General features: G+C 42.0%; 1 protein-coding gene and 1 long non-coding RNA gene across 2 annotated transcripts in view; both read left to right on the top strand.

Annotated features, from left to right (window-relative positions):
• The window catches only part of LOC140373589 (uncharacterized), a 528683-nt gene that overhangs the window by 387470 nt on the left and 125285 nt on the right, over positions 1-15928 (top strand). The gene's annotated exons all lie outside the window — the stretch shown is intronic.
• The window catches only part of agmo (alkylglycerol monooxygenase), a 129843-nt gene that overhangs the window by 16926 nt on the left and 96989 nt on the right, over positions 1-15928 (top strand). The window contains exons 2-3 of the mRNA XM_072460158.1: positions 970-1100; positions 2477-2628. Of these exons, the coding sequence (XP_072316259.1) occupies positions 970-1100; positions 2477-2628 (283 nt within the window). The remainder of the gene's footprint in view (positions 1-969; positions 1101-2476; positions 2629-15928) is intronic.

Consider the following 15928-nt stretch of genomic DNA (forward strand, 5'->3'; position numbering starts at 1 on the left):
GGTCGAAATGAGTTTCCTCCGCCGTGTGGCTGGGCGCTCCCTTAGAGATAAGGTGAGGAGCTCGGCCACACGGGGGGAGCTCGGAGTAGAGCCGCTGCTCCTCCACGTCGAGAGGAGCCAGCTGAGGTGGCTCGGGCATCTGTTTCGGATGCCTCCTGGGCGCCTCCCTCGGGAGTTGTTTCAGGCATGTCCCACCGGGAAGAGGCCCCGGGGAAGACCCAGGACACGCTGGAGAGACTATGTCTCTCGGCTGGCCTGGGAACGCCTCGGGATCCCCCCGGAGGAGTTAGAGGAAGTGTCTGGGGAGAGGGAAGTCTGGGAGTCCCTGCTCAGACTGCTGCCCCCGCGACCCGGCCCCGGATAAAGCGGCAGAAGATGGATGGATGGATAATCGAATTTTAATTTTGTATTTTTTTTAGATATGTAAATTAAACGAATCATCGAGGCAATAAAACAATAATCAAAGCTTTTTTTGTTATCAAATTATTCGATTTACTCGAGTAATCGTTGCAGCCCTACAGTACAATATACAGTGCACCCGGAACGTATTCACAGTGCTTGTTTTATTTTTAATAAATTTGCCAAGATGGGGTATTGATTGTTGAATTTTGAGGCAAATCATTTTGGAATTTTGGAAGGCTGTAACGAAACACAATGTGGGGAAAGTGATGCACTGTAAAATAAACAATACTTTGTTGCATGAAGTAAACATGCATATTTTTTGCCTAAATTATCTTCTGTTTCCATTTGTAGTCATCAATCGGTCCAAAAAGACCAAATCGGAGGAACTGAGGACAAACTGGGAATGAGCGCACACAGGCTGGTGCAGTGCAGGAAAATTACTGATGCCAAATATCAGTCATTTTTTGTTTCCTCCGATACAATATTGACTCATCCTGTTCTGTTTTTGATTGGCTAACAATATTACCACAGTTTGAGTCTGAAAGGTCTGATGTTTTGTGTCTTCAGGCGACTCCGTTCTTCATCGGGCTGATGCTGCTAGAGCTGGTGGTGGGGGCCCTGAAGGCGGACACTCCTGTGCTCACAATCAGCGACGGAATCACCTCCGTCTCCTGTGGCATGATCTCCAGACTGCCTCTGTAAGTCCAAAATAACACAAGAAATCGGCTAAACAGAGTGAGTGCATTAGAGGGCCCAGTGTCAACAAGTTGTTAAAGATTTGGTGCTCTTCAGGCATCCACTGGAAATACAAAATTAGACAGTCTGATGGTAGAAAATGTTTCAAAGGGAGTCATCTGGACACTGTTTATGAAATCCTTATTTTGAAGTAATTTTCAATTTGAAGGTACTTCAAAGAAGAAGCTGGCATATTTACAGACATGAGCTGGATTAGTCTTGCCCTAATGAACCTGAAATCCTTTTTTTACTTTTGTTTACCCCTGAGCCTTTTGGCTCATGAATGGCCTCAAGGCCTTGAGGGCAAAGAGCCTTGCGGTCTGGTTGCAGTGCGGCCTGGTTGCAGTGCGGCCTGGCTGCAGTGCGGCCTGGCTGCAGTGCGGCCTGGCTGCAGTGCGGCCTGGCTGCAGTGCTGCCTGGTTGTTGCAATGCGGCCTGGTTGTTGCAGTGCGGCCTGGTTGTTGCAGTGCGGCCTGGTTGTTGTAGTGCGGCCTGGTTGCCGTGCAGCCTGGTTGCAGTGTGCCACACACACGAAGAGCAAAGCTCTGTGGCGCTGTTGCTGCCACACTCACTGCTGAGTTCACAGGGCTCAATTGGGGAGTTCACGCGATAACCAACCGCATATACGTGACTGGTACTGGCAAACGAAGCACTATTTCCTAGCGGCTTTGGATTATGTTCACTTCAGTTCTTTTTCTACTTGATTTTTCTTCAAACAATAGGAAAGCACGGAAATCTCTATTTATCTCTCGTCATCCATGGTCTTGAATAGCTGAGCTGAAACTTTTTTAATGCTAGGGAAAGACTGTGATCATTGCACTGCAGCTGGACTGCATGGAGTGTCGGGGTGATTCATTCTATCACATTTGATTATTTTACATGCTCAGTGCATCCTCCTGCGTGTGTTAGGATAGGGGGCGGGGCCTGTCTCTTCTCCTTTTGTTCTCTCTGCTCCCCTCCATTTTAAGCTGAAGCCTTGGACTTTTGTCTTACTTGCAGATTGTGCGTCTTTTAGGCTATATTAAATATTATTCAAGTTTAGGACTTAACTTTGTTCCCCAATTATTGGAGCTAGAAACACAAAATAAAGACTGACAGAGACACACCCTGCTTCATAATTGTTTAAGAACATGTCTCTTGGTGGAATCATCTTTCTGCTAGATTGTCTGATGGTGACGTTTAAAGAGTCCAGTATCAATATTTGATTGAAATGATGATCTAGTATCGATATCAGATAATATAGATTAGTATCCGTCTCAATTTCTCACTTGAGCTGGTAGATTGTGGCGTTAGTCCACCATTTCTGCTGAAAGAAGCATTCTTCTTTTGTGTGTTTCAGGCTTTTGGTCCGAGGCTTTGAGCTGTCAACCTACATGTTTGTGTGGGAAAACTACCGCCTCTTAGAGCTGCCCTTCAACTCACCCTGGACCTGGTGGTTCTGTCTGCTAGGTGTAGACTTCTGCTACTACTGGCTCCACCGCTTTGCCCACGGTAACACACTCAAGCTGTTTGTACGTTTTTGACGATAAAGGTTATTGTCAGTATCTTCTAGCTTTAAAAGTTACACATATAAAAATAGAGGAAACTAGGAAACTTTGATAGAGCCAACATGAAGAAACTTACATCATTGTATTGCAATATATTGTACTGTGATATTTGGATATACTGGGGGTGTTTTCATGATTCAGTTCGATTCACAATTCAGGACCTACGATCATAATTCTTAAAGTAATTCATTAGTCCCAGTTTGATGACAAAAAACTGCAAAATAATTTGTTTTGTCCTAACCGTTAATTATTATTATTGTAAGTAATAATAGGTAAATTGCACAATTGTTGCCTAACTGAGTTAAGTTTTTAGAGGGCTTAATATAGGGCTGGGCCATATGGCCATAAGTAATAAAATCTTGATTTTTTTGTACCCATGGGACAATTACGATTTTAATCTATTTTATTTAAAGTCACTGCCACTGCTGCACTTTAGGGAAACTCATAGCAGCCTGCTATTTATAAATCTTGTAATGCCTATAAGCTCTTTCAAGTCTTGAAATTATTATTTTTACGTCCCTGTCAACATGACAGGTACCAATCATTTGGTACCTGTCAAGGCTAATTCTGAATCAGTCACAAGTGTTTTATTGACACGGTGGTCTTTCCTCGTCTCCAGGGCACTCCAGGCTTGGCTTCACTGTGACTAAAGAGTCACAGTGAAGCCAAGTGCTACATACACTTCCTCATATTTCCTCGTCTTATTAGCTTTTGGGTGACTTCTGTTTGTTTCGTTATTAGTCACAATATTCATTTTAGTCACGATTATCATGAGGAGAAATATCAAGATTTTTTAAAAACAATTAACTTCCCTACTCTTTAATACAGCGTATTCATTTAAAAATAAAATGGCCACAAATGGATTTAATAATATAAAAGTATGCTTATTGGCCCCTCATTGTAGCTCTTTTAAGCATTATATAATTTATTAGTGAGATGAGCTCCATGGTAACGCTCGGGGGAGGGGCTTGAAACTTTCCTTTGGCTCACGCCAACAACATACAGATTTGTGAAGAATGAAAAAAGCATTTACAGGTAAGATTACGCTCTGGAACTACCCGTGTCCTCTTCTCTCTTTCCCTCCCTCTCCCTCTGGACCGCTCTGGTTGCGCGTCCAAAGCGTCTGATATGGAAAGCCAATGCGATCACACTCCGCCACTTGGGAGCGGCTTATCGCGGCGTATTTTTATGCTTTTTAACGCTGAGCGCCGTCTGGCGTAAATAGAGAAGGGCGAGCGCCGTCAGTCTCTTTAGTCCGACGTTCTCTTTAGTCTTTCCATAGTCCGACGCTCAAACGCCCCCGACGTGTTGCGTCCTGATTTTCTCAGCGTGCACATGTGCTACGCTGCCTTCCGCCGCTGTACAACTACAACAATAATCGTCGACTGTAGTGTAGTGCGCCCAGTTTGTGCATAGGAATCGCTGTGGGTATGTTCACCGCGCTGTTTTTGCCAATTAAAAATATATTACATTGAAAAATTAGCGTCGGTCACTATGTCCGGTGCCTTTATTTTTGAGTCGGTCAAAACAGATTTTTTCGTTGGTCATTGACCGTGTCCGACCCGTTATTTCGAGGCTTGTCTTTAGTCTATTGTAAATTGGTTTAATAGGTTGTGCGCTTTTTACCTTTACCATGGCATTCTACTCAATTTAACATTTGCTTGTTTTATTTTATCTTAACAATAGTGTTTCTGTAAACCCTTTATTGGCCTTACGCTTGTCTCAGTCCAGTTCATGCTGAATTCACTGCCCTGTCTCCTGTACTCTCTTGAAGTTTGCGTGATGCACATCTCATCAAGCGTCGTCATGGATACTCACACCCAGGGGAAAGGGGGGCAGAGCCGGAGCAGAGCTGCTGCTTTTCCTTTCCTCAGAGAGTAGAAGTGACAGTGATTTTAGCAGAGAAAACTCGACTGTTTACTCACGAAGCACCTGCTCTTGTAACATTATAAAGGTTCGTCAAAAAGATGCTGGATTGTTCACTGAACTTTTCCCGAAAAGAATCGTGAGGCAGAGTGGAACTGAAAGCGGCTGCAATGCGAAGGAACAATAAATTCACAACTTTCACAGATTAAAGGCTCCTCAAAGATGCAAGTTTGTGGCTCTATTTAAGTGATACGTTGATAAACAGCTACTATCAGCGTGGATCCATAAACCTTGATCTGCTTAAGCTGTCAGGTGACATGGTTTCTCACAGTGGAAGGATGTTCAAAGCCACTGCTGATGTGTGGGTGTAAAGCACTGATTTAGAAGCTCTCAGTCTGCAGAAAGAGCAGTAGAGACAGCACACATCAGGCTTCTCCAAAGGAAGTCATTATTTTTTAGCTCCCTGCAGCTGGACCAAGTGCACATGAGAGGCCGTGGTCCCCCGAGGCCAACAGCCCGAAGCCAGGGCCGTCACAGCAACAAATCTGTCTTGACGCGTCACAGTAAAGAGTGGGAATCAAAGATGTCGGAGGACTGGGTTTGTGAGTGCAGCTGGCTCCTGATGCGCATGCCAGATGAGAGCGGAACTCACTCATTTCTCTGCGGTACTGGTGCTGTTTATTTGTGTGAGAGGCACATCACTCTGCCCGCCGTCTGCCCTGCATGGCCCTGGATCAGACTCTACTCTATGTGGATGGTACAATATGGTCAGGATGTGTATTTAAAGGGTCAGCAGCTGCAGCAGTCTGCCATACAGAGCCAGAGAACATGCTCCCCGCTCACATTGGTCATAACATTTTGTTTAGGGGCAGTACTTTAGATGCTGTACTTGTAGATACAGTACTTTACATTTAGTGCATGTACTTAAGAGGATCTAGTACTTTATAGGATGTGATACTTGAGTTGAAGTTTAGCTCTCTGGAAAAAAATGCTCTGTTTTAGAGGGCATAGTACTTAAGATGCAATACTTGGAGGATGTGGCACTTTAGTTGCAGTACTGTAGAGGATGCAGTACTTTAGATTCTATACAAGTTTGTTTATTGACCAAGTAAGACTGCTTAAAATATCACAACATTATAGTTAAGGCATACACACATATGGCGTATCGTAGTATCCATATTACAAGCAACTAAATAAATTCCATGATTTCAATAACACCAAAGACTGACACCATTTTCTTTGTTCTGAGGCTAATATGAAAGTGTTGACTCCACATCCAGATGTTTTTGCCTGAGTTTCTCCAGTATGTCCTCACAGTGTGCTGATGCATACAAACACCGCCCACGACGGTGTCACATAACTCACTTTATGCCTCTGGAATTCTTTTATTCCTGACCCGGAGAAGGATTTTTAGGTCTCCCAAACTTTTCCGCTTGCCTTTCATTTCCTCCTGTTGAGGTTGGGATTACGGAACGTTGTGGGCTCATAGATAATTGTGTGGTGCTGCTTTGGGATGCACGGTTTTCCCCTTGTTATGGAGAGGAGCGGGCCAGTCCTGACCACAGGCCCAGCGCTCACTCCACACTCTGGTCAGCAGGGGTCATTCTACCGACCACAGCCTTTTCACTAAAGCGTTGTAATGGTGATGACCCTTGTCTTCTTGTTTGGAATAGTAGTAGTGGCGGTTAGAAAGTATTTTTACTGTAGTGGTGTTAGGATTTGTGCTCTCTAATGGTGCACACATGCAACTGCAGAGTACAATTAAATAGAAACTAAATGGTAGTGCAGTGGTCCAAGTTATGCTAAAGCAGTTACTATGGCCACGGTGTCCAAAGTTGTCAATAGTTGGATAAAGTTTAACTTTCTCATTAAATGTGTAGAACAAATGAGCAGTTATTGTTTAACTGTTCATTTGTGATGTGTGGTGAATCCCACAGAGAGTGACTCCTGGGACAAGCAGCATGTCACATTTTACATAACAGTACACAAAATAATATTTGACCTCTGCAGGCCTCCATACGTGACCCTAGTGAGAAGTGAGGCTGAAACTGAGCTGGTCTGCCTCTGGATTTAGTCATAAAAGTGTGAAGTCTGAGTTTGAGTAAAGAAATCAGTGGAAAATGAAACACCAGAAAGACTTACACTATCTAATGTTTTGTTGGAGGGTACGCCACCTGCATTTCTCCACAAAGATTCATGAAATGTTCCACACAGTATGAGATTAAAATTGTCTATCTTCATGGAGACAAGCGGATAATTACAGGTCAGCTCCTGGTCGATATTTTCCTTAATTCTTCTTGAAGTGGTCCAGGTGGAGTGAACACCTGTTAATGTGACTGTTGACTGCAGGAAAAGAAAGGGTGTATTTTTTATTTTATTTTAATATTTTTAATTATTTATTTATTATTTAAAATTGTTTGAACACATAAAAACAAACTGAAAAAGAAAACCACGACCAGAGACAAGAGCAGATTAAAAAAGTAGACGTTCAAACAATAATGGATCAAATAAAATCATGGCCTGGAAAGAAAAATGTCCCATATAGTCAGTCCAAACTCTGTTAAATGTGTCAATTTTCAAGTTATGTCTAGTTATTTTATTACTTGGTTTACGGATCCGCAGTTAGATTATTGATTTAGACAATATAAATAAAATTTATTATTATCAATTTGTTTTTAGAAAGTACCGCCGACAACACAAAATAGCATTAAATGAAATACAAAAAGCGGTATTTAGTCAAAAGACAAGTGTGCGTGAAGCGTGGCGGAGCAGCTCCGTCCCTGCGCGGTCCGGGCGATTTCCTCCGCCTTTATATCGCAAATACACATTTTAAACCTGTTTACCACATTTTCTCCAGCGCGTTTTGCCATGACTTAGGCTGAATGCCTAGAAGTGTGAGTTCTGAATGTAAATCACGCGAAATCTACTGTTACACGCTCCTCCCGTAAGAAAAAATCTTTTGAAATTTAAATGATATTTTTATTTATATTTCGCCCGCCTGTTCAATATATTTAATAAAAAAATCCGTAAACCAAGTAATAAAATAACTACGGCCTTAAGTCCAAATGTAATTTTTTCAATATTATGAATGTTCATTATAATTATAGTCCAGTCCATGATCGTCGGCACATTTTGTGCCATTCACTTTTTTGTGAGGGCATTTTTTGCTGCTGCCAGGAAAATGCTCCAGAGATATGTCGATTGTATCCATGGCAGGAGTCCTGAGACCCAAATACGTACAGTTGTCCTGAAATCCAGGTGAATGGTGATGTCATAAATTGTTTGTGAGGCTTTGTTGATCTCCGGCCAACAACAGGACAATCCCAAAACACTTGATATTGTTTTGCCTCCTGGCTGCCACGTCCTCTCCAACAGTTAGCATTTCCCTGTGAGTAATGACATAAAGAAACGAGACACATATAGTTTCCCACTCTCCGTCAGCCAGAACAAAGTGACCCTCTCTTTCCCATTTACCCTTAATATAATCAGTAGAGTGACTGTCCATATTGTTAATACATTCATACAATGTAGATATTAATCCCCTTGAAAGTCCCAATTTATATGCTTTGATGAATATTTCAGTCAAGGATGGTCATCGTGCCTTTCAATTTCTTGATTATAATACTCCTTATTTGTAAATGCCTATAAAAGTCAAAAGGCCAAGAATCAAGCCAAAGGATTCTTTCAACTCATCAAAGCTCTTCAGATTATTCTCCTTTACAATCTGGTAAAAGACCTGTATACCTTTCGTTGACTTTAAATCTTGTGCCTGTGCTGTTAGATGTGAAATTTTGATTGTAAGCCAACCAATTCAAGCTCTTTGTTTAGTTTGTATGTTTGGATTAGCTCCCTCCATGTTGAAAGAACAGATTTCACCCATGGGTTCTCCACCTCCTCCAAATGACTCAACTGTCTTGTCATCTGCCAGTAAGGCCTGCACGGGAACCCCCAGCACAGCATTAATCTCAATATTTTTCCATTGAGTTTCATATTCTGGATCATACCAGTATAGCAAGGTTCTGATCTGATCTATTTTTTCAAACAAGGTAAACCCCCAGCCTCCTTTTTATTTCGATAGTTGCAACGTTTTGAATCGGATACTGGCTTTTTTCATTGCCATATAAATCTTAATATAATTTTATTCCACTCATCAAACAGCCGGCTGGGGATAGAAGTCGGAAGAGTCTGAAACAGATAGAGAAACCTGGGAAAAACATTAATTTTTATAGTTTCAATCCTTTGACTTAGACAATGTAACCTTACTCCTTATGCAAGGAGTAAGGTTACATTTTTCAAGATCTTTTTTACAGTAATAAAAACAGGGGTATAATTTTTCTCCAGAATAGTTGATATGTTTTTGTCGTACCACACCTAACTATCTAAGTGATTCCGTTTGCTATTTAAATGGGTAAATCTTTTTGAAGGTAAGAGGGGGTTGCCAATAAGAGAGAATTTAATTTGTATCCAGACGTTGGACAAACTTCTTGAAGAAAATTCATCACATTGGGTATGGAAATTTCTGGTTTGGTCAAATACAATAGAACATTATCTGCCTAGCAAGCAATTTTGCGTTCAGTCCCATCAATTGTAACATCAATTGTTTTTGATTGTCTAATAAATGGGCCAATGGTTCCAAATATAAAGCAAACAGGAGGGGAGACCAGCCACAGATGACCATTGATTTTCATTCTTGATTTTGGACCATCGTAAAGAACCCCAATATTTCGTATAACTAAGCCATTGATTTGAAATTTGTTTAGCACATTTAGCATTTTCCTGAGGAGCACCTCTGCTTCTGAGCACATGTTTTTTACCTTCAAAAGTTGCGTAGAAGAGAACCCATGTCTCAGTTTTCTCCTCCTGAGCTCCTCACAGATGTGGTGGAACTTTTGCCGTTGCTGACGCACCTCGTATGGAATATCTGGAGCAAAAAAGACGCGCTTGCTTTGTACTGGAGGTCTCCTTTAACCCTTGCAGCCTTCGGGACGCGTTCCTTCACACGATCTTTAAGAAACCTCATTATCAGGCCTCGTGGTTTATCAGCTGCTGGTCTTGGTCTGCCCAGGCGGCTCTTTTGATTGTGATGGGAGGACCTCAACTCCTGAGTTAACAAGGAGCTCAGGAATAATCTTCTGGACTATAAATCCAGAAGCTTATTTTTCATGTTATTGTTCTCCAACTCCAGCGTCTTCACCCTGGCCTGCAGTGCCTCCATTTTGGCCCCTCCTGTCTGCAGATCGTCTGTATTGTCTGAAACACGCTGCTCAACTTCCTCAAAGCGTGCGCCTGCAATTCCTTCAGCCCTCAATTTAGCCATTACTGCCTCTGACACTGCCGGAGCTATGGCATGCTGCGCCTCGGACATCTTGAGCCACTGCTGATGACCAATTACATTCTCTCCCCTTTCCGACGCCAAGAAGCTGCTAGAGTCTCCATCCGAACCGGCGAGACTCTGCGTCTCCTGCGGGGAGGGAGCGCGGCTCTCAGGTTTGTTGGTTGTGCCAGCCGTATTAGCCGTGTTAGCAGTGTTATAGCTGTGTTAGCCTCGTTAGCCTTGTTAGCCTCGCTAGCTTGTGATGCGGGCAGTTTTCCAATGGAGCCATGGGCCGTCAGCTTTGTTTGTTTTGGTCCTGTGGCGTTACCGGACTTGTGTCTCCCTTGTTTACTCATCTCTTGTCCTTGTTCTTTGGGATTAGGTTGGTCAAACTGTGATTTTAAAACCAGGTTTTGCAGCAGCATGTGAGGTGCGTCCACTCAGTGCGTCACCATACCGGAAGTCCTCGAAATGGCGTCTTCATGGAAACAAGCAAGTCCTCATGGGTTTAATCATCAAAAAGTTAAATAGTGAATGTTTAATCTTTTAATTTTTCACTGGCTCTTGATTTGAACTTGTTCAGACATGAGGAGAACGTGCAAATTCCACAGACCCTGGACTTCCTTTGCATCTGATCTTCCATGTCTGCTTTACCATTGTTAGGGTTGCCAACCACCTCGACCCGAAATGAGGGACACTTCTTCCAGGTGTGCACGCACATGCCAACAGCTGACCAACAATAATGGAAATTACAAGGTTTCATTAGCCATACCATAAACCTAATTTCAGTGTAATTTTGGCAAACCACTACTGTACTTGCTAGATGTGTTGTTCATGGGAATAGTGAAGACAATTATTACAAGTTTCTCTCAAATGTCATGTTAGCATTAGACTATAACCATATGCTGAAGACACTGAAAAGCTTTAGGCCTAAACCATTGTCAAACTAATTTATCCCAGTTCTGAGCAATATATGGGAGGCCATATCATATTGAAGGGGAAAAAAGACAGACATTTATGTAAGTTATATATTAACATTTTATTATAACTCTGACATTTAAGCTTTTAAAACATTTAATGGGTGTAGAACGTTTTGTTATTATCCATAATAATAACAACTGTCTTCAGTTTTTCTCTCATACATAAATTGTATTGGTGTTGCTCTCCTGACCTGTTTCTGTTGTTTCTTACTACTGTATTGTCTTATTGACCGTGTCTCTGTTGTTATCCTCAGTTGTCTGTGTCTTTGATGTCTGTCTTCATGGACCTCCTCTTACCCTGCAGTAAATGACAGAAACAAATCATTATTAGTTTGAGAAATACTGCCCCTAATCTATGAGCTTATGTGTGGGGGTTGGATGAATAAGAATTTTAAATTAACAAAGTCAAAAGAAGACTCACCATCTAAGTTACTTCTTCCATGGATATTTCTTGCTTCTCCTACTCAACCCTACTTTCAGCACACATCAGCATCATTCACAAGAATGATGCTCGTTCAACATCAGCTCACGTTTTCGTACCTGTCGGTGCACCTGTCTGCACCTGTCCGTGCCTGTCCGTGCGCAGCAGCAGCTGGGTTTTTCTCCTCACGCCAAACTCCATTATCCGTGCGCCTCGGTTTAAACGCGCTTTACCTTCTGTTTCCCTCTCTGGATATGAATAATACTTGATCTTGAGCTGGCGGTGGCAGTCAGAGAACGAGAACAGGCCAGGTATTTCAATTCAATCTAACCTCGGATCAGCGCGCAGCAGCCCGCTGCTGCACGCTGATTGGCTGAGACGCGCGTCTGTCACGGTAATTCCATGAAATGGAGCTTCGAGAGGCGCGTGGTAAATGTATGCGTAGCGCCTTTGCAGTAGCCACTTATTGGCCGGCGAGGCTGTGATTGGAATATGGGACTGGCGCTTTCCCGGACGGGACAAATCAAAATCACCCATAATTCGGGACGTCCCGGGCAATTCGGGACGGTTGGCAACCCTAACCATTGTGCATCTCCAAACAGGACATTTTGAACAGGACAGTGCATTGTAAACATGTACTACATTCATTGGTCCATTTTCTTTCATTTCCAGACTTTGACAAACTTTGTTGATCCACAAGAGACATTACTTTGACACAGTAGCTCTAAAATGCAATTCTTAATTAGGCGAGAGTTTTTTAATTTGTTGTTTCACGGACTTTCCTTGGCATTTTTTAAGAGGGGAGGACAGAATAAAAATAAAAATACAATTTTATTTTCACGTTATCAAATCACATCTCTACCATCCAGAAGTCGGAGTTGAATTTAAAAATAAAATGTTATTCTAAATACATTCTTTGGATTCTTAGAATATAGGCCTTTCTACCATCTCTCTACATTATCTACATAATTATAGTTATCAATGCAAGAAATTGAAAATAACCCTACAAAAATGCCTTCAAAAAAGATGACTCCAGCAAAATGTCAATGATAAGACAAGATAAGATAAGATAATCCTTTAATGTCCACACATGGGGAAATTTCATTTTACAACGCAGTAGATACAGAAGGAAAGGACAGATAACTTATTATAACTCTTAATAGAAGAACTCTTATAAATAAAACAAAAAACTCTTATTAACAAAACACCTCTCATATCTTAATAGGGAAGGGAGGGGGAGAAAAATAGATAAAGTAAAATAAAAAGATAAAGATAAAAATAAAATAATAATAAAATAAAATAATAACAATAAAATTAAAGCCGCAAGCGGCAATGATCGGCCCTCGCCACGCCGCCGCCGCCACGCCGCAAGAGGAGGGGGCGCTAACGCGCCCCAATGGTCCTTTTATTACGCCTACTACTGAATCTGTGACGCTGTCACATCTTCTCCCCTTTGTTTTACCATCAAAAAGCTATTTTATTTTGAATTCTTGGCAAAATGCGCGGCTTTGCCGCACAGAGACCGTGACTTTTTGAATAAAAATGTGGATAACTTTTACCCCTAAAGATGAGTCTCACCAAATTTCAGGTTAATAGGGCAAACGCCCTGGGAGGAGTTTGTGAAAGTATAAAGTGTAAACATGTTCTGGTGATTTTCCCATTGGAATAACGTGGGAGGTTTTGGTCATCGCTACGGCAAAGCCATAACAATTATGACATGGGTCTCATTGACTTTTTTGATGGGGATGCTAAAATTGAGTTGTGTGTCAAATTTCATGTAATTTCGCAAAACTAAACATTTAACCTCAATATAAAATCTGTAGGGGGCGCTGTGGCGCCAAATTAATTTATTTCACTTTAAGTAGGTTTAGGGCAAAGAGTTTAACAACTGATTCTAATTTGACGCAATTCGGACTTTATCTGCGCAAACGGCAGAAATGTTATATTTGGGAGATTTCTGAAATTCTAGCTAAAGTTTGCGGCTTCGCCGCACAGAGACTGTGACAGGTATCAATGTAATTTGAATAACTTTTGATGTCCCACTCCTCCTCCATTTTCACCAAATTTCAGCTTTTTAGAGCCAACGCCCTGGGAGGAGTACGACATTTGGAAAAACTCCCGAGTCATGCTTAGCCATTTTTGAACCAATATGGCCGACATTTGGTTGGGCGGACGGCGTTGCCGTAATAATATTTTTTACTTCTCTTGTCACCATCTACCTCTGCGCCAAATTTCATGATTCTACGATCAGATTTTTTTTGGGTCATTTCCTATTGCTCAATGCATTTTTGGTACATTTGGGGGCGCTGACGCGCCATTTTTTTTTTTATTTTAGAAAAGGGAAATAGCCAGAATGTAGAGAGGCATTCTTTTTAGAGGTGTGCAAATTTTTGTGACTTTCCGTCAATGTTCACTGGGTGAAAAATAGGGGGGTTGGTCCCGAGAAGAAAGAAAGAAAGAAAGAAAGAAGAAAGAAAGAAAGAATAATATTCCGATGCAAAAACAATGTTTCCCATTTTTCAAATATCATAAACTATACATTTTCGGAAAGCGCTCGCGCTTTCCTACCTCATGGTGTGGGTCCCTGGTCACTGACGGGTACTTTTGTTAATTTTGAGTGGGCTCCGCCCACTTTGTGTTTTTGGCCCTCTATACAGTAATAATGTTACATTTTTGCATTACATGCTTATATGCACGGAACATGCAAGATATGGGGAACGTATTCGTGAGCTACTTAGCGCAAATGAGTGCTTTATATGGGGATGACGACCGCCAATGTAAAGTGCTCGTTTAGTGCGCACTTTTGCAACGGGCTTTGCCCGTTTACAACGGTAATGTTCCATTTTCCTACTACTAATTAGTATGCACGGGGCGTGCGTGAGTGAAGGAGTGCGTAAGTGAGTGTTTGGAAGTGGGCGAGCGCTTCGCGCTAAAAGTAAAAATTGCTAGCATAAGACTAAATAATACTAATACTAATGGTAAGTAAGTAAACAAAATAAAACACATTTACATCTAATTTACATCAGTTGTATGCACATGAACATGATGTAAGATAATAGATGCACCACTGGTGTGTCGCCCGTTCACAATATTTTTTGATTAAATGTTGGCCAACTGCACAATAAAGTAGACTACAAAAAGTGATTGCCTTAACCCTAAGCCTGTTGAATGAATTGACTTCACCTTTAATGTAGAGTACTATAATGGCCTTTATTCATGTTTAACACCCTTACAGCCATTATAATTTGTTTTTAAAGTAAACATTTGTAGGATATGCAGATGTCCTTCCCCTGTTGCCATGGTGACAGGAATGCGGGCTGTTATCTACTGCCCGTGTGGAGTTTTACGGCCCCCAAAAGAAAGAGGACGTGATAGCAACAATAGAGACGCTCTGAACTTTGAAAATAACTTTTCATCAAATGACTCCTTTTGGATTACAGAGAGTAACGATCTCTCCAAGACAAACGCTAAAACGCTGAAAGACTATGCGGTTTTAGTGGTTTTAGTAGACAATCATCAGATTGCAAAAATGTGTCCACCAGATGACTTTACATGTACATATTGTGTTATCGTGTTATACATGTCATTTTAACTGTTTCGTAACTTGTTTTGTGGACAATTTTACCTTTTCTGTAACTCTTGTGGCCTAAAGCCAGATCTCGTCTCCTTATCAGCTCTGACCCCAGTGTGCATGCTGATTGGCTGAAGCCACGGCGCCAAAACCCCCGCGGGGAAAGACAAAAGGAAAGAGCAGGGAGTTACAGACCAGTACCATCCGAGCTCCAGAGCGAGTTCCATCCGAGTTTCTTTCGAAGCTCGACCCTCCATCCAGGGTCCCACCAGCAAGGTCCATGAGGCCTTGGGGCAGGCCTCGGGCCTAGTTAGCGTGAGCGATGCTACGCTATGGGACAAAGACTTTTCCAAGAGAAGCAAATGTTCCCTCCTGGAACTAAGAAACCTGTGCCCGTTTTTAAAAACGTGATTGATGCTGCATCGCGCAAAATCAAGCAAGGACCTTTTGCAACTTTTTCAAGTCCACAGCCTTTTAGATCAGCCACATTGGTGGAGCAGCACGACGGCCTTTTCATTCGGGAACGCCTCAGAGCCAAGGAGAACGCCTCAGAGCCAAGGAAAACGCAGATCACAGAACCGATCCAGTCCTTCTTTGGCCAGACAACGTCAGAGCCGAGCTCCAGAGCAGGCCCTTAGACCCCACGCAGGCCCTTGGACCCCAAGCAGGCCCTTGGACCCCACGCAGGCCCGTCTCCTCAGGATCACAGCTTCTGGTTCCGTTCGTATGAATGCACTTCACAGGCTGAATTTCATCTTAGACTTAACTCTTGCACACACCTAGATAGATCTAGAACCATCATGTCTAGTGTTTTCCATCTGTTATCGACTCATTTGCATATTCCTGATTCATATTTATCTGTTTAATTCTTTGGTCATTAAATCTCCATAACCCACATTTGGTTAAGTGTTCCTTCATTTCCAGAAATGGGGTCAATGTCACGGTTACGTTCTCAAACCTTTAGATCAACGAGCAAATTAATTTCTAATTAATTAATTAATTAATCTAGATATCTGATTTTAGAGTTGTTAAATTGCTGATTATCCGGCTGGTGCCCCATTCTTCTCTTAAAAACACGATTCAAACTTACCC

Source organism: Eucyclogobius newberryi, unplaced genomic scaffold (assembly GCF_026437365.1).
Source record: "Eucyclogobius newberryi isolate DKJ021-1_F unplaced genomic scaffold, fEucNew1.0.hap1 SCAF_3, whole genome shotgun sequence".
Classification (NCBI taxonomy): domain Eukaryota; kingdom Metazoa; phylum Chordata; class Actinopteri; order Gobiiformes; family Gobiidae; genus Eucyclogobius; species Eucyclogobius newberryi.